Genomic DNA, 21,943 nt, shown 5'->3' on the forward strand with positions numbered 1-21,943 from the left:
TATTATCCATTTTTTTTCCATTAAAAACGTTAGTCCCATTTAAGTGTTAACATTTTTTGAAGCACCATGTATTTGCGGGATCCTCACAGACACAGTCTGCATGAGTTTCATAGTCGTGGGCGATGTTGCTTTGTGTAATGCCAATTGAGTAATTTGCAGGTAATTTTTCTGATTTAGCAAATTTGGGCCATGACACCGGCACACTATGGCTTACTCTGCCATGCAAACGGTGCACATGTTTACGGTTAACACGCCTGCAGTAGTAACCAGGGTGGCCGGCCAGATTCGAACGACGAATCTCTGCGACAAGCGGCAAACGCGCTACCGTTAGGCCGTGTCACCGTCGCAAAAGTTTTGTCAGGGATTTGAACCCAGGTCGCCTGCCTCGGGAGCAGCCATGCTTCGTACGCTGCATCACGAGGGCTCACACGACACTAGCAGAATTACCGACAGAAAGAAGCAGCATCTGGCTGTCTGGATTTCGGGTCGCTCTCGCACTCGAATCTGGGATAATCCTCTCCCAAAGACAGGCGTGGCGTCACAAGGTAATTGGATTGAAAAACACGAAACGCTGTGGAATCGCGCGTGCGTATGCATGGAGGATGGAGAGTGTGTATGTGTGCATCTGTGATTGAATTCACTCCGTGGTGGAGTGAATTACATTTTTACCCACGGCTAATTCAGTGGCGAGTGATAATATTAACAGGTTCTGGGTTTCACATGAGTTGAATAAGCCTTAAATACAGTGGCGGCTCCTGCAAAATCTCTCAGGAGGGGCAAATGTCAGGATGATTGATAAGGATAAGGTCCACCCATGCAATGGATAAATTAACAGCTTAAGCATGTAAAGGCAACTTCACTTCTTTAATATTAATGAAAAATAAAGTGACTCTTACAATACATCTTGTTTGTTTCTATACTCACTATTAAAACAAACCACTCAAGTTTCTTTTAATAAATATTCCACTAGGTGGCGACAAATTATATTGTTGGATGAAACGTGCTTACGTATGATGACGTAAGCACGTATGATGACGTAAGCACGTTAGGGCGAGCCCTCCCGGAAGCCATAGAGAATGCATTGCAGCGCCCCCGTTCGAAAAAAAACATCTTTGAATGTAAGTCTATGGGACCACTCGGGGCGATTCTCAGCTGGAGGGAAATCGCCCAAAAAGAGGCAGTACTCCACAGAACGTAGCATGACGCTGATTGGACTATATCCAGAGGCACAGTGACGGCTAGCGTGACTCTGTGGTTGAATGACATTGGTGGTGCGTCGCCCAATCGCCCTAATGAAGAAACCGCCCCTGCTTAAATAGGGATCTTGTGCACTGTGTGCGGTGATGCAATGGCGAGCGCGCACTGCGCTACGGGCCCGCTGCCGGCCAACAGCAGTGAACTGGTCCCGGGTTCACTGCTGTTGAACCCGCCCTGGGCCTCGCCTAGGTTGACTCAGCCTCATATGAGTACCTGGTGCAGTGCGTAAACATCACCATTAGGCAAACAAAGGCGGCCGAGCATGGTGTTGGCTACCCACCCCCTCGTGTGCCACAGTGCCGGCCTTCGTAGGTGCTCACTGACAGCACTGGCTCCAACAATCTGTTCAGGCTATACGGGAGGCATTTGTCTTTGTGTGCCCTGCATCGATATTTCTTTCCCCTCTCCCTCCCTTGCCTCTGTGCCCATGTCACCTTCTTCTCTGATGTCCCTCTCATAAAGCATCCTGAAATGCCATTTGCATTTAGACGCAATTTAAATTGTACTGTTGTAAGACAAATTTCTGCTTCGCAAAAATCAATCTCTGCCAATTTTTAGCCCCTTCGTGAAGGATTTAATGTAACAGAAGGAGTGATGAATTTTCTCAATCGGCCAAACTTTCCACCAATCCATCCCGAGCATTGCCGGCGTGTTTGGCATTTAGATTCCCTGTAACGGTGCCAGTTCAGCTCTCGCACAGGATGCAAAATGCGGACCGTGGCTCTGAAATATTCCCATGAACTGGTGTGCCCGTCAACTTGCCGGTTAAACAGTGGAGGTAAGATTGAAACAGCTTGAGTTATTGTTCCTGTTAAAACATAACATTCCTCGAGATTATGGGCAAATACATTGCAAGTCGGTAAATGTGAAAAAAGTTTTACATAATGAAAAATACTCTTGTGTTGAGCAATAGAAACCAACTGTAACTTATAGCCTACTTTGACTTTGCCATGCATTCATGGAGAAGTGACATTTGCTTTTGAATTTCCAGGACTAAATAAATGCACTTTTTTTTTAATAAAGCCATTGCCATTGACTCAGCCTATCATCTCTCCAAGGTAGATACAATAGGTACCAATTTGCATGATAAGTTGTTGTCTTGGTCCAGGAACGGTAAGATGGAATTTCAACAACTAGTTTATGGCTTGACTTAAAGCTTTCGTGACTGCAGGAATTCATATTCTTTAGGTCTTTCGGTAAAGTCACATAGGTTCAAATTATTAAAAATAAACAAAAAACCACGATGTGTCGATCGCAATACAAGTGACTGTCTTCAGGTGGACAAAAGGGGGGAAAGCTCCAAAAGGCAAGCTGTTTTTAAAGGTTTAAGATGGGCGTGGCCCAAGTGTCATCTTGCAGTGCGCCTAACGAAGTGGGCGGGGCACAGTGACCCTGGGGTCAGCACAAGCGGAGATGGTTATATTCATCTAGGAAATTAACAACTTCAAGCGGAGATGGTTATGTTAGTGTGAAATCGGCATTGGGCGCACCAAAAGTTGTTCATTTCTCCAGGGCTCATGTGCATACCCTTCTCTTGATTCTCCGATTTCAGCAGTACTTTAAATTATACCCGAGATTTTACTGGAAGCCAATGCAGAGAGTTTATTTCAGGGATAATATGAATTTAACTTATATACTTTATATATGTTACGTATTTATTTGTAGTGATTTGCTTACCTTTCCTATACTTTCCACTCCCATTGTTTTTGTATATTTTGTTGTTGTAGCTTTTTGACCCGCCCCTACTGGACATCTGTGAAAAAGAGCTCCATAGCTCATCGGATTTATCCAAGATAAATATTCCTATTCTGAATTTTTGCTTCCCTGCCATCTGCTCCATATGTATGCCCTAAATCAGGAGCCAGGTTCATGTCCTGACATAAGAAAATTCTGCCAACATTTGGCAGAAAAATTGACAAATCATTTGCCCGCAAGCTAAACAACCGAACAGCTTTTGCCGTGTGGAAAGACATGCAACACTACAGATGCATTCGGTGCAGATCTGATTTGACAGAAAGTTGTCACTTGTAAATGTTACCTTGTCAGTATATTTAGCATGAAGCTGAATTATAGAATGTGCTTGAAGTTAACAATTATTGTAGTCCATGCCTTTGTAATATGGGCTATACTTATATGCCAAAGATTTAACTACATGTAAACATTACATAGGTTATCTTCATGGTATATATTGTTTCATCACATACGTAACAAAACAAAATATTACATATAACAAAAACATGTAAAAAACATATAAATGGTCACATTTTCACTTATTTAAGAACTTTATTTAAAATTGCACAGCTTTCAAATCGATTATACAGCCTTGTTTTGCATAACGTATAAATGCCAAATGTGTTAAGGTAGCTTCATTAAACCAGTAAGACAATATCAACCTCACCTCCTGCCCACACCACAATAACAGTCACGGTAAGTCGTTGCGAGGAGGCTCAAGGACTGGCACTTGCAAGCCAATGAAAAACATTATCCTTCTACGGCGGCGGGGACGAGCTAAGACGATAAGAGGCAGACTTAAACGATGGACGAATGGGTGCCACATTTGATTAGGAATACCGTCTACCAAGGCACGTACATTTTTGGTCAAAATTAAGGCCAACTTGGTCAGTGTGCACAAGGAGTTCTAATAAAATCGATCGGTTCTTTCGATTATATCTATTCAACAAATGACGCAATCTCTGCGAACACGTTTACACTTCGAAAGACGCATATGTGTGCACAAAATCACGTTTCACAGCCCTGGCACAATGCTTTGAAAATGATTACTTGAGGTCCACAAGTTACATTCTCTCTAAGTGGTGATAGTGGTGATTTAATTTTGCAGTCTAAAGACAAAAGCATATCGGGCAACATTAACCATGCATGGCATAAACGACCAGCTAGGCAGTGCTGTAGTTAGATCACTCGATTGGAAGTTCATATCCCATTTTTGAGATAGATCAGATCATCACCTCCTAAAGGTTGACAAAATCATGATTATTTTGTAGGCAGTCAACAGTGGTAATTTTATGGAGAAATTTGCTCCATCATGGAAATGCAGAATTTCAACTGCTGCCTCTGGGCCATCAACAAAACGAGTTGCCACCCCAATTCTCGTTTGAGCGCAAATACACTTTGACGTTTTGTATAACATAATCGTTTTTTTTTCACTGAGTAAGTCTGCGCTGTTATAGCTCCCCGATGTGTGATTTTTTTTCAGATTGTACCTCGTGGTGTTCGGAACGGTGTCTAACATTTCACACCCCACGTTCTGGGAGCTTCTACAAGAACTGAATTCACGCGGTACAAGCCGACACACACATCAAAGAGAGAGAAAGATAAATAACACTGGTCAACACACTTTTTCTGGCATAAGGTATTCCAACGGTTTTAAGGTAATTTTGGGGTGCTGATTCCAAATCTGGCATCAGTTGTTGTCTATCACATCAGATTTTTGAGATATCAAATATTGCATTTTCAATAAAAACTGCAGAAGAAAAAGATGAAATAAATGTGGATATCTACATAACATGATATTATAAACACACTATCCTAAAAATACAGCACCATATTTTAACACTAAAGCAGTCACTGACTCGCAACAACTTGCAATCGTAAGTGACAGAGTTAATTTCGGGTAAAATCAATGAAAATGGGGTATGCCGATAGCATATAAATGAGATGTGATTGAGCAAATCTGAAATCAGATTTGGAATCAGCACCCTGAAATTAGTCTAAAACAGCTGCTAAAGTCCAGGCCAGAAAAAAAATGTTTTTTGTTGTTGTTGTTGTTGTTGTAATCGCTTCGACCAACAATCGCCAGTAGTGAGGAGACAGCAAAGACGCGGCACTCCCTGTGCAAAGTGGGAAAAGTCCCATCTTTAAGACGCGGGACTCGTTTGACGTGTGCGTGTGTGGAATGTCTCAATTGTTGGCCTATGTGGAGCTCGTATTCGGATTGGTCCATAACCAACAAACTGGCTGCGTGTTCTTTGTTGCGGTTTTTGTTTTTGCGTTTGCGACGTCGTGGCCACGGCTGCGCAGGCTGGTGGGGGTGGGGGGGGAGGTCGAGGAGACGTCGCTTGGGTCACGTTACGTGGGGGGCTCTTCACATGTTGTTGAGCTCCAGCAGGGTTTGGTCCAGCACTTGGTGAATGCCCACGTTCTCCTCCTTGGCCTTGGAGAGCCCGTCTGCAACACGCGTGTCAGAAGCACGTACGCTCAGCCGTCAGGAACGAGCGAACCGGCACGATACAGCACAACGACGCACATCCAACAGTCGCGTATTCGCCCTGACCAGTTAACCGCGCACACACATCCATTGCAGTATTGATGCACAACGAATACCTCAGCCTCAAGTGAGTCGGATGCACGATATTTATTGATGTTTGCCAGGTAAAGCCCATTGAACTATATAGCTCTTTTTTTCAGAAGCGACCTGGCTATGAGAACGACTTGGCTTGTCGTGTGCACGTTCATAGCAGATCGACGCTCGACACACACGTTCCTCAATGTGGAGGGAAACACCGGACGACCTGGAGAAAAATCCATGCGACAGCAGGGAGAACATGCCAACTCCAAACGTTACAGGCGTCAGTGTCGGGATCGAATCTACGATCTCCTGCATACCAGGCGGAGGAGTTAATATCTCGCACACCGCGGCTCCCCTGTTGTACTTGCACCGTAAGTTACAATTTGAATGAATGGCGCGTCCACGTGTAAGTCGCGTCTCGCGATGCTGCGCAGACAACGCGGGCGTGTGCTGCATTGACAGAGAATGAAGTCACGGGGAGAGGGGAAGAGGAAGGGCTTGAGCTTCCACTTGAACAGGCGCGAGGCATGTACAGCGCCGAGGGATGGGGGAAGGGAATTCCAGACCACGGGGTAGCAGAGGAGACCCAGAGGGAAAAGCGGCGTTGGTGGTGGTGGGGGTACTTTTGGAATGTGATGAGTTTTCTAATTTATTGCTTGAGATATTAGAAGTTACAATTCTAAGTATCTCCCTGCTCAAATGAGTAACGAGCCAATGTTAAATTCCTCTGGTGGCCTAATGGAAAGTCCACATTACTGCGGCAGAGTCAAGTTCATCCATATAAAAAAAAACGGTTGATGCCTACACTGCCAACACTTCAGCATGTACAGGAACGTATGTGATTCAGTTACTTTCTTTGTAAAAAGCAACATCTTTAAAACTATTTCAGCCACTTGCTTTGTAGTCGAATCGTGAGATTAAATTGCCATTCAAAACTGTCACACAAAATAGTGCATACCAGAGAACAGCTTCTGAAATATGACTTCATAGTATTAAATCTTAAGTCCCTCAAATTACCATTAATCCACATTATGTGATGCACTATCTCACACGTCCTGCTGTAGAAGTGCTCATCACATGACAGAGTTAACACTTGTTAGTTCTCAGCGCTGGAATATCCTCAATTAAGCGAGAGGCCACGTTCAACGTGATGAGTGGTTTTTGTGCAGCCATTGGTGACTGGGCTGGGCTGCAACCGACTGGCTAAACTTGAGAGCTCGACTTAAAAACTGCTGGTTGTCGGGGTCAAACCCAGGATCCTTAAGCATTTCCCGGCTCATTGTTCAAACAGAGGATCAGCCCCCTCAAGCCACTTGGCCTCTTGTCCAAATAAACATTTTAAATAGGCAATCTCTACTCACTGCCTTTAAAGCCTGGTCTTCATAATTATCGATACTGTAAGCACGTGGATGCTGCCGCACGGTAAAGTTTAGCACACCGCATTTGCAATCCAGAGGCCCACCGATTCAATTTCGCGGCGTGGCACTTGAAATAATGGTGCAAGTTTCTGAAATCTCGCCGCCTCTGTCCACCCAGCAGTAGTAATGGACAGGTTGCACTTGTGATGGGGTAAAGTGTGGGCGCTTCCACCTCTTCGCAGCGTGAAAGGGGAGGTCAAATACCCTGTAGAGGGCTTCTCTGGAGCTCCCTCGACAGTGGTGGCGCATACCTGTAATCCAGCACTGTGGAGGCGAGGGTTGGTGGAGCACACACACATTTAGTGAAACCCTCTTCCCGTGGGAGTTGAGGTGCCATACCCTGGCTCGCCAGAACTTGACTAATCGCCATCTGTTCCCATCTGTACGGGGATGGGGTGTCCCCCCCCCCCCCCCCCCCGTGTGCACGTGATTTTCTCCGGGTGCCCCGGTTTCCTCCCATTTGTATAAACACTCGTCATTAATGGGATTCAAACATCTTTAAAACAATCCAATGCAGGATCCTCCTGAAAAAAGAGTGATATGACTCAGTGTGGCTCTGCTGGATGAAGAAGTAAATTCTGCCAGCAGTGGTGAGAGCAAGCGATCGCAGGGCTGTGCCTTTAACCTTGCTTTAGCAAAGTACAGTTTCTGAAACCATACCAAGCTCGAGTTGAACATGAAGGTGAAACACCTGCCAGGTTTCCCCAACAATACAAAAGGCTGAGTTTAATGGCCAAAGTTATTTGATCTTTGTGTTTGTTTTTTACGGTTGTCATGAGTACAAACATCCGGTGGTCTAAATGAAAATAAGGCAGATCCATGGAGGTCGAGTGAAACTCAAATGGGTTACGCTATTGTCAGTATCCACGTAATACTTTAAACATGCATGAGACTCGAAAAGTATTACTTGACAACCCCATTAATCGTATCATAATGTATACTCTGTATCATCTTATAGCTAGTTGTGGTGCAAAATAAGTTCAACGTGCATATATCCATACTCTCGTGGTTGTCCAATGCAAGACGTAGTTGCCCCCTCATAGGAATGTGGAATTTACACCATTGGTTCAGAGCCACCAATGGACATGAACACCACACCACATTCGTTTTGGCCATTGTAACCACTGATGGGAGAACGCAACAGATATTTTATGTCTCCTAGGGTGATTGGCATCACTTCACATAGGAGTATCTGAACTAGTCATAAGCAGATGTGCTGGCAGTGAGTGTTAGCAGATGGCATCCTCAAGGTGCAGCGCTTATAAAACGAGAGATGCATGAGTCCCATTATTTTATGTACAGCACCTTGAGATGAGGTTGCACACAGATGCTATACAACATCCAAATTTAATTGAAAACTTCATTAAACTGGACCTTGCTTCCACAGTAGGTATTGCAATATCCCACGGCGGTCTTAAACACAGCAGAGCTGGTGATCGTAGCGTCCCATATTTATTTACGTAGCATTACTGGTGTGATAAAATAAACAATATTCATAGCGTGGAGATATATCGCGAATCGGACGCATTGCTCGATTGAGAACTTGGGAGTCAAAGCTCAAAGTTCATCATAATACAACCTGAACAGTTGAGCATTGAAAATGGAGCTTACAAGCTGCGAATTTTCCGTGGAAGGGAGTTCCAGACGGATGGTGCGCCCATGGAGAAATGTCGCTCAGCCAGGACAAGTCCTGGTTCTGGTTTACTAGATGCCTGATATTTCCTTTAAAGGAAATGAACATATATGTGAGTGACAGATGATACATTTCACTGGTAACATCCAGCATACATTCAAAATGAAAGTTGTGAGCACATGGAAAATGTGGATGAAATAAAGATCGCAATGCCGTGCGAATGGAAAATCTGCACACGCCTTCCTAGGGTTTCTACAGCCAGCGACTTCCTAAACGATTCCCTGGGCGGTTACTAATCCACATAAGTGGCACGCTAATGGAGGTGTACGCTAATGTACAGTAACATTCTTCTGCTCAAATGCATTTTCCATCTGTCAGCTGCAAGAAATCAATGGGGTTTTTTTTTGCTGAAGCCAGACCTTCGGCTGTACGTAGAAAAAAAATCGTAATACCGAGTGTAACATCAACACATTTATTAGCGGTTGATTTGCATGTATTTGCAGACTTCAATATGGATACAAGCACATGCTAAACATGCTATTACGCAAGATTCCTTCAGGCAAAAGTTGGCAGCTTTTGAAATCTGCGTTGAGGCGGCAGCATACAGAGAAACAAGGATGCAAATGCAATCGTTACGAGTGGGAAGTGTATGCGGATGATCACTGAATGTACATGAGACTCAGATGAAATATGCTATGTTGGTCAAGAGGCTGATGCGGAGGTCACAATTAGGCAGTAAATAGTAGTTAAAGTTAAATCAGTACTCGGACGGGAGACTGTCACGGGAATAACCAGGTGGTGTGGTCTTTCGTGGCAAAATAGACCGGTGGCCATACAATGGATTATATAATCTATGTGGCTTCATGAGTACGCATTAGTTTACTCTCTCATACAAAACACCCACGAATGAAATTGTCCTAATACGGGATCTTCCCCAAGAGGTTTTGGGACACCGCAAGGACTTTACAGGTAAAGTAATCGAGGTTAATGGTCAAGCTCTGCAATGTTTTGCTCATGCCATAGCTGGCTCTAGAGGGCCCATCTAGAGGGCATTTGACCTTACTCTTCCACACTATCCAGACGTCATTGAAGAGGTGGTTTACTCACTTTGCTCTGTCACACGTGACCTGCCAGTTGACTCTAGTGTCGCCATTTATACGGCTGGGTGGACAGAGGTAATGGAATTTAAGAAACTTGGACTTTCATCTGCTGTGCCAGGACAGTAAACCGGTGGCATCTGAATTGCAATTTCAGGGTGCTAACAATTACTATAACATCCGCTTTAGTAGGTAGAGGGAATTATTTATAAGATTCACGTATTACTGTAATTTTAGGATCGTTATTCCCCTCTATGTTTCCTGCGATGTGCATGCTTTCACACAACTATTTTAAAACTACAAGTGGCGGCAGATTAAAGTCAGAAAAAAGACTAAATTGTGACATCGCATATTTTGTGCCGACTTGGCTTTAATTCCGTAAGTGAAAATGTTCCGCGTATCATGTCTACAGCCTGATCAGCTCACTACAATGGCATTCACAGGAACTTTCAACACGAGATAACTGTACATAGTCGTCACAGAAGCTGCAGGTGTGCATTCACAGGTGTGTCGGCTCATATACCACAGCAATTTTTTTAAATTACCGAATGCTGAGTGACAGGGTTTGAAGGATAATTCCGTGATTTTTATACATCTTCCCACTGCCAACACGATGCGAATACCTGCATAGAGATGGCATACACCACTATTAAACGTGTAGTCATACTCATGATGCTGTACAATTGAGGGCTACATGATGTACATTTAGCACAAACTGCATGGTGCAATGCTTTATGAGCCAAGCACGAAACATTTCCCCACTCAATAAAGCTTGCGTCAATACATTTACAAAGGCAGCCTAAAGTCAGTCGTGAAAATTCACCATTCCTATAACATTAGCTAGTCTATCCATAGGACATCTAATGATGTCTTCCAATAAAAGCATACTTGATTGACTGAGCAAAGCCCGGATCAGGATGTGAACTCGTGTCCTTTCCAATGAGTTATCGCCCTACCCACAGTGCCACCTGACCGGATTCTACATTGAACTTGGCTTCCAACTTGACTCCAAACATCTAAGGAGGAGTCACAGATGTCCAGTCGTTCTCTCCAACTGTTCTCCAGAGCGATCTCTTGAAGATGGGAGACAGGGCCCGAAATATATGGTGGTATTTGTCTCCATCTTCATATTAAACGATTCTGCTCAAGTCATGGATGTAATGTAGTATTGGTGAAACACATTGAGGAAAACTGGCAAACACCCCAGCATAAATAGTCGCTCCAAGCCTGGGGCGTGCCATTCAGACTCTGTCTACTTGACAGACCTGTTCTCCACCTGAAGACGGCTGCTTGCGTTGTGGCCGAAACGTCGTGAGAATTGTTTATTTTTATTATTTTCCTTCTACGTGACTTTACCAAAAGAACCAAGACGATGAATCCCTGCAGTCACGAAAGCTTTAAATCGACATTTACCCCATCTATATATATAAAAGGGAAATTAGTGAATATTTGCGTCTGATCGAAATGTTTAGCATATTTCCCAACATGCAACAAATTTGAAATTTGGCATGTGGGTAGCTTCCAGATTCTACACAATTGTATTTGGGGGGGGGGGGGGGGCGCAATAATCGATATAATGTATTGCACGGCGAGTGGTGACGTCACATCTGTGATGTCACCCGCATGCGGCAGCGTCACGCAGTGTACCTGCCGACGTCACACATCCCCCTCCCCAACTCTCCGCGTAGGCCGTGTATCCCGCACAAATGCGCGTCTGGAGGGGGGGGGGATCTATATACTGTACTATATATACTAGGACTAAACTATTCATTTTCGTGCGAAGAACGGGTACACCTGCTAGTAATGATATAATGAGACAGAGTAATTTTAACCTGTAAATTTTCCATAGAAATGTCTTCATTATTCTTAGCTTTATAGAATGATGATTTGTGCAATTGGCTTGCATGTTGTGAGCTACTCAATTTTGACCTAACATTGAGCTCAAATCAACTCCTTTGTGTAGTTTTCATTACAGAGGCGTTGGATTACAAAGGTTGTGTTCTCCAGTGTGAGCCAGGCTTAAAGGTACAAGCTCATTAGCGGCTAAGCCAACTCTTGAAAATTGAATACACCCAACTGACCCATGAGCAACTGATGTGAATATCCAATGGTACTGCCGATTTATCAAGAGTAAGAACTGTACAAATACGCGTAGAACTATCCACGTGCTTTTGTCAAATACGTAATTTCTGCACTCGGTAGATCTCTAAGTAATATAACAAATGGACAAACAGCTCATATGCAGCGATATATTACAATTGGAATATCAGGTTAAACAAGCTTTTTGGTTTACAATTAAACCACTTTTGAGCCCAGTATAAGAGTATGCCTTATCCAATTGAGCCTATCTTAGGCTCACAGTGCACATCTGACAATCGATCACGTGCCACAGTGTTTGTCACAGTGTGAGAGTGATGCGGTTATTGTGCAGGAAACTACGAGAAAAAAAAAGTATGATGGGCTGCCTGCCTGGACACGAGAGAATATTTAAATCTAGCATCATACCACAAATTCGATTAAGCGAGATATAGTTTGATAGGTAAGAGAAATGTGAAATAACTTTAGCAAAGTAACTTTTTTTATTTAAGCCCACTGAGCTGTGTAGCTCTTTTTCACAAGCGACCTGGCCACAAATGATAGCTCAACGAAGTTGCTGATCAAGTGGAAATTTATAGCAGCCAAATACTCTAAACGCATGTTTCTAAATGCGGAGGAAAAATCGGAGGACCCGGAGAGAAAAATCCATGCAACCACGGGGAGAACATGCAAACTCCAAATGTACAGGCGTCAAGGTCGGGTTCGAACCCACCACCTCCTCTACCAAGCGAGGCAGTTAACGTCACGCCACCGTGGTGCCCCACGGTTGTTAACATCTCGCCAAAGGAAACCTTACAGAAGAAATGGACAAAGCACCTCGCAGATAACATTACCAATCACTATAAAGTGTCAGAGCCCACCAAGCTGAGTTATAATTTTTTACGTATTGAACTGTAAACTCCATTCACAGCACGAACAATCCATTATTCTACCTTACCGGTGCACATTTCGTCAATCACCATGGACACATCATGAAGAATGCTGCAAGCAGTTATAATAATTATAACATGGTAGCTCTTACTGCCATACAATGTATGTTGTACACATCTGAGAACACACATTGGTTACTCTACAGATGTCACACAATGTGTGCACCAGTGAGCAGATTCGAACCATCTGCAATGCACGAGACGCTTGAAGCTATAATGAGTGTCCACATATGCAAAACGCCTGTGCAACCACAATACGCGGTCACAAGGATTAAGGGTGCTGTAAGCAGCAGGAGATACCATTGTTATATCAATCATATTCCATTTGTGCTGTTTGTGTCTATTTCACAAGTAAATCACATTACACTCTTGATCTGTGTGTGTAAATAAATGGCATTACGGTGAAAAAGAAAAGTGATATTGAAATCATTAAATGATCTACCTCACCCAAGAACTACATCTCTGTACCTGTGCAGATGAGTGTTACGCTCAGCACATTTACTTAGACGATGCTCTCAAGGGCAGGCATTTAACTGAATTAAGTGCATACTATTTTTCCGGCAGGGTTTGGTACAATGTGGTTATCCTACAGAGGCTGACCCGTCATGGCAATGTCGCATTTCACATCTGGATCAAGCCTGCCAATGCAAATGTGCTTTATCCCGATGCTGTGTCAAGCAAGGACGAAGTGACTTGTACATTAATTAGCATTTGATTAGGGCTATTTCGTCAGTTGCTTGAGCAAGGCCAAAACCAGGCATTGTGGCTCTGGCTCAGTACTTTGTCAGGGATATTAAAATTTCAAATCTAGAAGGTCCATTATTGTTATTCGATCATGCCAAATCAAGTCTTAGAGAACTTCCAAATCATACTTTCAATCGATGAACGTATTCTGTATATCACTCATGCGTATTCAAGTAATGCACAGGCTAATTTAGTGTTCGCAGACACTCGTGCGACCAATCTATAATCCCAATATAGAGCTTGTCAGTGCTTGCCAGCGCTTGTGACAACTGATGAATATTGCATAGTGCCTGTGTCGATTTACACTCCAGGTGCACATGCAATAAACGAGAGGGAAAGAAAATACTTGGACGAAGCCAGCCAACAGTTGGGCGAGAGCCAAGGCGTACAATATGCACAGGTTTCTGACATTGCTCACCAGTGCTGATTACTCAGCTTTGAGAAAAATACACAAGTTCCAGATCAGTAACATTTACCCCCCCACCCCAATAACCGAAATATCCATTTCACAAGACTCCCAAGTCATTGTCTAGGTTTTCTCAGGCAGCATGCACCATTTCACATTTGCACGACAATTTGTGTAATTTCACAATTAGTTACGGTCATTAGTTCATGAATCCAGTATGTGTTCAAAATTCTCTATTTACCATTTTCACGTGACCTTCTGTTTTACGGACGAGTAACATGTGTTGCATTTACACGAGAACACAAGACTGTATATATATATGATTATCCCACAAACTGCGTGCGAGTTGTCTCGGGCTAAACTCCCGAGACGCACGACGCACGGCCCCTACACGCGCGAGTCGCGAGGCTGCTCTACAAGCTGTGTAGCTCCTGCAAGGTTTGATCGAGCACCCGGTGCAGACCCACGTTATCTTCTTTAACCTGGCCAAGTTTGTCTGTGTGTGGAAGGGGGTGGGGTTGGGGGAGGGCGGGGTGCGGGGGAGGGGGCAGAATTAATGGGAACAAGACAACATTACACAAGCAGGTTAGAATTCAGAAAATGTGCGCGATGTTAAACAAAAAAACATGCATTATCTCCGGCGTGCCTTATTCCGTCAGCAGAAAACGTGCACTTCTACCCTTTGGAAAGTCGACTTATCTAAAGCAGCTGCTGAACAACAGAGACATGCAACTACATTAACATAGTATTTTGCAGCAAAAGGTATTAAAGTATCGATTAATACCCGCTTCTGGTGCAGCACACTTTAACGCATACGTATTTTGTGTACTCTCTGACTCATCTGAGTACCTATTTCGCTATTCCCCGTGCCATTGTCCATTACAAGTCAAATTGTCTCCCAGCTCAAATGAGTATAGGGGGCAGCGGTGGAAATTCCGTATTGCCATGGCGGAGCAGTCTTTCAATACAGCCACTGCTGACTCCCACAAAGTGGTACTCATTATTACTGTAGGGACAGTTGAATTAGTCTGCACCCCAAACCAGGATTTTAACTCGTAACCTCTGAATTGTGAGATGAGCATTCTAACCAGAGAACCATCTGGCCGGAGGATGTCCATAAAAAAGATTGTTGTTATTATTATTTCAGACAATAAGGTTAGGTACAAACATGCAGTGCAGCATTTTGAGCCGAGTGTTAAGGGAGGAGATGTGTGCACCAGTGGCAGCAGGCAGAGAACAGTCAGTTATTGAGTTCTGAGAGGGCAAGCTTGAGCTGGTTAGTCAGGAGAACCGTCCTGTCCACTTCCCGCTGGTGCCGATCTGTGTGTCGCTCACACGTGAACGCAAAGGATGCACGGCACAGGGGACGAACACAACAACGAGGGATGCCAAATATGTGAACGTACGTTGTGAAGAACAAGATGTATGGAGGACATACGATAAGGAAAATAAGTGGACAAAAAAGCATAGGTGGGAGAGAACACACAGAGCACGGTTGGTGAATATGACATACCAGACACAATGGACAACAAGTAGCTAGTGAAATTAGAGATGCAATAACAAACAGGGCACAAGGGTTATGTGGGGGCAGATAAGATACACGGAGGAATGAGAGCAGATACAACTTGCATTCTGGAAATCTCGTGTTCCCATATTACCTTGGAATACGACGACATGGCAACATACAGAGAAGTCGCAGTCAATGAAGAATTAACACACAACCAGCCACACTCATTTTGAAGCAGTGTGGTATTTGCAAAGTGTTTCCTTGGAATTGTTCAAGCTATTCAAATACAGCAAAAATAAATCACGGGTGTGGATAAGACAGCTACGTTTGTCTGTTGCATAGTAATAACTGTAAACGTTAGCTATAATAACAAATCATTTTATTAATATTCTACTCAATCTCCATACCAAAATACCATGTTTGTTTTAAAATATCACATTTGCAAGTAAAATGTTGCAATGACATTGTTTTCCTAAGTTGAGGTTTATGTGAACGTCAGCACTGAAAATATCACCGACGTCACAACACCTCAACATCATCACCTCTTTCTGCTAGGTCCTGTGACAGTGGCAGCCAGCACCAAACTCAAAAGTGTGCTCCGATAGGATCCCACCAACTGGCTTTAGGTTTTCCCCTCGGTCAATAATCTGATGCACGTCCACTCCAAAAGCTGTCTTTGTAACAACCTTCCACCCTCATTCTTGCAACACCCATCATTGCAACCTCCTCTTGCTGATTACATCTGCAATGCTTTTCTCAGATTCCAATCCGAACTTCTAAGTGGCTCAAGCTCTCCTGCTCACGCACCTGTGTATAAAGACTATTCTTTGTAAACTGATTAATTTGGAGGGGCGCGTTAAGAAAACTTTCCAGCAACAAGTGGCTTCGGAAGTGGTTTTAAGCCGATTACGAAGAAACTTTAATCAATGTTTGTAAACGGATTAAAACAGCACTTGAAGGCCAAGTGCACACGAAGTGGGCCATGCATTCTGTAGCTGTGAGTGGTGCTATTGATCTATGCCATTATGGAAATGTTTTGTTTTTTATATTGTAGCTCTATCATATGGTCCTAATATCTGAATATGAAGCTGATAAATCATTCAAATGCTCAAGACTTCTTTGCTTAGTTTGCCAAGACAAGTGTGGATAATTCAAAGCTGGTAGTGCAGTGCTTAAACTGCACTGCGCTATGAACCATGCGATCTGAGTTCAATTGCCACGTAGTTAGAAATAAAATTAAATAGAACAAATCACGGCGTTTCGATTGAAATGACGTTTCGATTGAAACGTCGATTTGTTTTGTTTTATTTTATTTCTAACTACGTGACTTTACCGAAAGAACCAAAAAGTATGGATTCCTGCAGTCACGAAAGTTTCAAATCACATATAACATCATCGGAGAGGGAGATCTGCAACGGCTGTGATCTCCCCTTGAACAGTGTGGTGATGTATGGTCAAAAATCCCATTCACAATGGAGAGATTTTCATCCAGCAGTGGATTGTAGTATTTGTAGAGCCTAACCAACATGTAAAAGTCAAAGTTTATGCCTGCTCAAATGAGCATTTAGCAGTGCTCAACTCTTTGGTGACCCTGAGCCAGTGATGGAAATTCCACATTCATATGACAAGCAGTATCTCCACAGGACAACCACTATTTATCACAAAAAGCTACTCATGTTATCAACCCCAGGTGTATGTTTGATTGATGAGCTAAGGTGATCCCTGATTGGGATTGAAACCTGCATCCTTTCAATTCTGGGTCCATGTGCGATATAACTCAGATAAATCAGAACGAAAAATGCACTATTACATTATCCACGTTAAGTAAAATACTTAACTCAGAAGTATTATGAATAAGCATTCAATATTGCAAAAGGTCCTACAGGTACTTAATTCGAGAAATTGTTACTTTACATATGCTTTTACTTTTGTTCATAATTTAAGTTGCACATAATAACTTAAATACAGTGATACCTCGGTTCACGAACGCTTCGGTTCACGAACAACTCGGTTCACGAACAGAAAAGTTCATAAAAATCTGCTCCGGTTCACGAACTCCGCTTCGGCTCACGAACAGGAGCCGCGGCCATTTTTATGCTAATTCCAGGCTGTCACGTGGTCGTGACTTCCTGTAGGAAGATCGTGGAGAGCAGCAGAGACACAGAAAGAAGTACTGTGAGTACTGTGAAGACACTTTCAGTGACTTTTTGATTTTTGGTGTGCTTTTTAGCACATACAGTACTGTACAGTTCACCCGTTTGAGTGCTTACTGTCTCCCACCCGCCTCCCACCTGCCTTCCTCCATGCCAGAAGTCATCTCAAGCAAGGTTAGTGTTCTCTCTTTATACATTACTATACTGTACAGTACTACAGTAATGTGTATTGTCATTTGTTTCATATTTTTGTGCTTCAAAAACCAAAAAAAAGGTCAGAACGGATTAACCGGATTTACATTGAACCCTATGGGAAAATGTGCCTCGGTTCACGACCAATTCGGTTCACGACCAGAGTCAGTTCACGAATTAATTTCGTGAACCGAGGTATCACTGTATACAAGTAATGATCGAAAGTAAATATCCATTGTTTCAATTATATGATTCCATTTTCTTAATTTACTCTGTCCATGTTTAATACCAGAGATTATTAAAGAGAGCAACTGTATCTTGCTAACACTATGCATGATTTATTCTAAAACAACAACAAAATCCATGACTAAGAATGTTAATTAAATGCTCCAGGCAAAGCAAGAAAACAAAAGTAATGAAAAGTCATCTCAAATTAAATTGCGCAAAAAAACAAATGCAATCTGAAAACACAAAGGCACTGCATTGTAGGCAGAAACCCAAGGGAATCAAGAAACAGAAAACCAAATGAATCAGGCAGCTCGAGCTGTAACGTACACGTGATTGTATTTTATTGTAATACCCATGAGCCAGTGTGCTGATGAAACAGGAAATGGAAATGATTGATGTTAAAAATGGACACTTGGTATGTCCCTCTGGGAACGCCACCAAAAGCAGAAAAGATATATTTACTTTCACGAAAAAAGAACGTAGGACAGGTATGTTCTTGGAAAATATAACATTTTCAAACATTCATGATGACTGAAATGCATTGGTGATAGTTATAAATTCACGTTCTCGTGGACTATTTTTTTTACTCAGATCGTTCACATGTAATGAACATATATTTTTTCACGTTCCAGATTTACACTGCACCAACTCATGATTACACCCAGGAATTTACACGTGCCACATGTCTGTTAAAAACCCACTTGAGTCGTGTAAACTCTCCAGGAATTCCAATCATAGTTCGTCATTACCCTGGTATAAGAGCAACGTTGGGGCAGCCAGACTCTTTGTTCGAGTTGGAAGGGGCAATGCTCAAGGATGGACCCAGGGGGCAACACAAAGAATCAACTGGCACTGAGAGTAAGAGGACAGTGTAAAGATGAAGCGAGAAAAGGATAATGAGAAGTCATAAGAAATTCAGAGAAGCACTAAGTTACTATACCAATTAAGTACATTGTCGTGGTCGTACATTGAGGTAAAGGTGTGTGCTAATAATTCCTAAGACATGGGTCTCTCTTAAAGATAAAATGGTGCTTCCGCAGATTTCTCTATGAACCACTAATAATGTAAGCTGGCCACAGCCATGGATGATAACTCAGTGAGGGTGTTCCCCAGCTGATCGCTGATGTCTTTGTGCTTGAGCTTTTGTGAATACAACTCATCTGTTGGATCGGACAAAGAACAGACAAAAGAAAAAGATGCAGAGGAAGATCTATCACACACTACATAAAGTGAAAGTGAAGAGAAAAGATATGTACCATTCAATAAATAACAACGGATAAAGTGCTTGATTGAACTACATACATTATTTTCATTAACAGTATAAAATCTTTTCAATTATTTTCTCAATATTTAATACAAAAAAAATCTACGTCAAAAAAACACACCGGAGCCGCAAATACTTGTATATACAGTACATAGGTAGTGTATATACAAAGACACGCACCTTACAAATAAAACATTTGTAAGATTTGTTAGTCCAGTATTAGCTCTGTAGTGTTACTAAATATAAACTGCATTACAATGTAGTGTGCAATTATCAATATATGACCCATTTCCAAACAGAAAAATTGCACCGTAATGGAAAAGTGGCAATGCCCATAAATTTCCATGCAAAGTGGACATCTCAGCTACAGGGAACACGAGCAAAAATATTTACATAGAACTACAAGGGAACCTTAAGCGTCCTGTCACGCTTAACGTGAGTGAATGTTAACGTTCTTAAATTTACGTAAAGGCTCACAAGGCTAAAGTGTAACCTTAAAAAAATATAAGCAAAAACCTAATCAACGTTAAACGATCCAAGCCAAGCAACTGCAAACTTTAGTTAGTAAAACACAGTAAAAAACAAAGAAAGTAAAAAAAACACTGCAGTCAGGGGAATGTGGGGGTCTGTTTGAGTTATGCAGCATTAAGGGAAGTCAGAGGCCAGTGAGCCCCAGCAAGCGGCAATGCAAAGGGGGGCAAGGCACACATAGTAGGAGGGAGGCCTTTACATGGCGGTCATGTCGTTGAGAGCATGGTCCAGCTCCTCGCTGATAGCCTTGTACTTGAGCTTCTGAGAGTACAGCTCATCTGTTTGTTGCATGTGTGTGCATGCGAGAGTATGTGTGTACGATGTGTGTACAAATGTGTGGTGCATTGTATATGTAAGAGGAGAGGAAAGCGTGTGTATGTGAGTGGGCATATATATGATTGTTGAAACGATGTGTACGTGATCAGGTATGTTTGTTGTGTGCGTGTGTGTATAGTCAAGTGTGTGTTAAAATGTTTGTGTGTACATGCATTTGGGTGTTGGCGAGTATTTGCGAGTGTAAGTGTACTTGTGAAGTAGTTATTTGTGTGCGAGTGGCGGTATGAGTTTGCAGGTTTTATAATATAGAGATGTTCGTTGACTCGTGTGTGTGGGATGTGTTGTGTGTAAGTATAAGCCATAGGTGTGCATGTTTGATTCCAGGTTTGAAAGTGTGTAGGTTTCATTGCATAGAATTGTGTGTGAGTAGCCAAAGAGAGAACAGTAGAAGCAGATATCCAGGCAGGAAAGCAATCATCCAGGTGGTATGGTCAGAATGCAAGTCAAATATAAAGTATATAAAATAAACAGAAATGACTGATATACGTTGCAAATAAATTGCGAAATAAAATCCTTTCAAACACAGATGCAATGCACATATTTAAGCAGAGGAAAATATGGAGTTGAGTCTATAGAAATGAAAGGGTATGAGTTGAATGAATAAAAATGTATTTATATTTACATATGTAGAATGAATGCATCTGTGCAATACAAACTAAGACCATGCAGTGGAATGAAAACTAAGAACGTCACAGATTACAATAAAACCCAGAAGCTGTGGACACCGCGTACTCCTTGCCATTCTCACACTGCTGAGATGTGTGCCCTGACCAAGTCCATGCTTACAACTCCCCCACCTCCTCTTCTCCTCTGGCTAGAGGCTGACTTTCTCTTCACTCTCAAGTATCTTCATTTACAGATTACCATACCATTGTCTCGTTTCCCAATACTAAACAAAAATACAGTACTTGACAACAAAAATGCTCTCTTTTCTCTCAAGTCACCTCAATATGCACGAATCCCACCCACTCCATTAATAGTCATGATATGCAGTCACATGTAGATGCTTTATAAATCTAAATGTAACTATATGTTGTATTGCAATTCATTTGGGTGGCTCCACAGATGTGCACCTACGTGATTGTAGACAGGTTTGCCTGATTTTTGGCAGCTGCATTTTCTCAATTCTTAAACAAACGTGTTTATTCAGTATTTATATTAAATAGCATACATTGTTTCTCTCTGTTCAAGCAAGCAAGAGGACGGTGCTCATCTCTATTGTTGGCCCTGAAGCTGTGGTGGAAATTGAAATTACAATGCTAGATAGAGGTCAGTCTCTCCGAACATGACCCCCGTTTATAAAGTGATTTTTTTATCGACCCTGTTAGGATGAGACGCTGAGTCGACCTGCGACTGGCATTGTAACTTTTTGATCCTTCCGACAATTTGTTCATGACTTTAATTGCAGCATCAGCAGGTTGAATGTTAATACTTACTTGAATATAAAAAATACATGATATAATGTGTTGATTAAAGACTTACCCCATCAGAAATTTAATGTACATATTACAAGAGTGAATCGTCATTCAAAGTGCATATACAGTAAATACAACAAGCAATTCAAATTCTGAAAATGGTAGTATACAGAGCGGAATATACTTATTTGTCTAAAACACTTACAAGTGACCACACTGGTTTTTAACATAAACCCACCTTCCAAATCATCGATGGTCTTTTCCAGCTTGGCCACTGATCTCTCCGCAAACTCAGCACGTGTCTCAGCCTTTTAGGCAGAAAACAAAAACAATTAGCTAAAGTACAAAGATCAAGATGGCAAGTGTGTAAAAGTATGGATTATTGACCATGGCACAGAACACTCGTTGACATGAAGTGCCGATAAAAAAT

The 21,943-nt window shown here is 42.4% G+C and overlaps 1 protein-coding gene across 22 annotated transcripts in view; it reads right to left on the reverse strand.

The window, feature by feature from the left end:
• Nucleotides 1–3,530: 3,530 nt before the first annotated feature.
• The window catches only part of LOC144954343 (tropomyosin alpha-3 chain-like), a 58,328-nt gene continuing 39,915 nt past the window's right edge, over nucleotides 3,531–21,943 (reverse strand). For 4 of the 22 annotated variants that reach the window (XM_078884910.1, XM_078884904.1, XM_078884976.1 and 1 more), the window contains 3 exons: nucleotides 21,752–21,821; nucleotides 15,105–15,207; nucleotides 14,296–14,383 (listed from right to left, as the gene is read on the reverse strand). In XM_078884910.1, coding sequence (XP_078741036.1) covers nucleotides 15,128–15,207; nucleotides 21,752–21,821 — 150 coding nt within the window. In that variant the 3' untranslated portion in view covers nucleotides 14,296–14,383; nucleotides 15,105–15,127. The other 18 variants (XM_078884892.1, XM_078884873.1, XM_078884964.1 and 15 more) reach the window with 12 other exon arrangements.

The sequence above is a fragment of the Lampetra fluviatilis genome, chromosome 3 (assembly GCF_964198595.1).
Source record: "Lampetra fluviatilis chromosome 3, kcLamFluv1.1, whole genome shotgun sequence".
Classification (NCBI taxonomy): Eukaryota; Metazoa; Chordata; class Hyperoartia; order Petromyzontiformes; family Petromyzontidae; genus Lampetra; species Lampetra fluviatilis.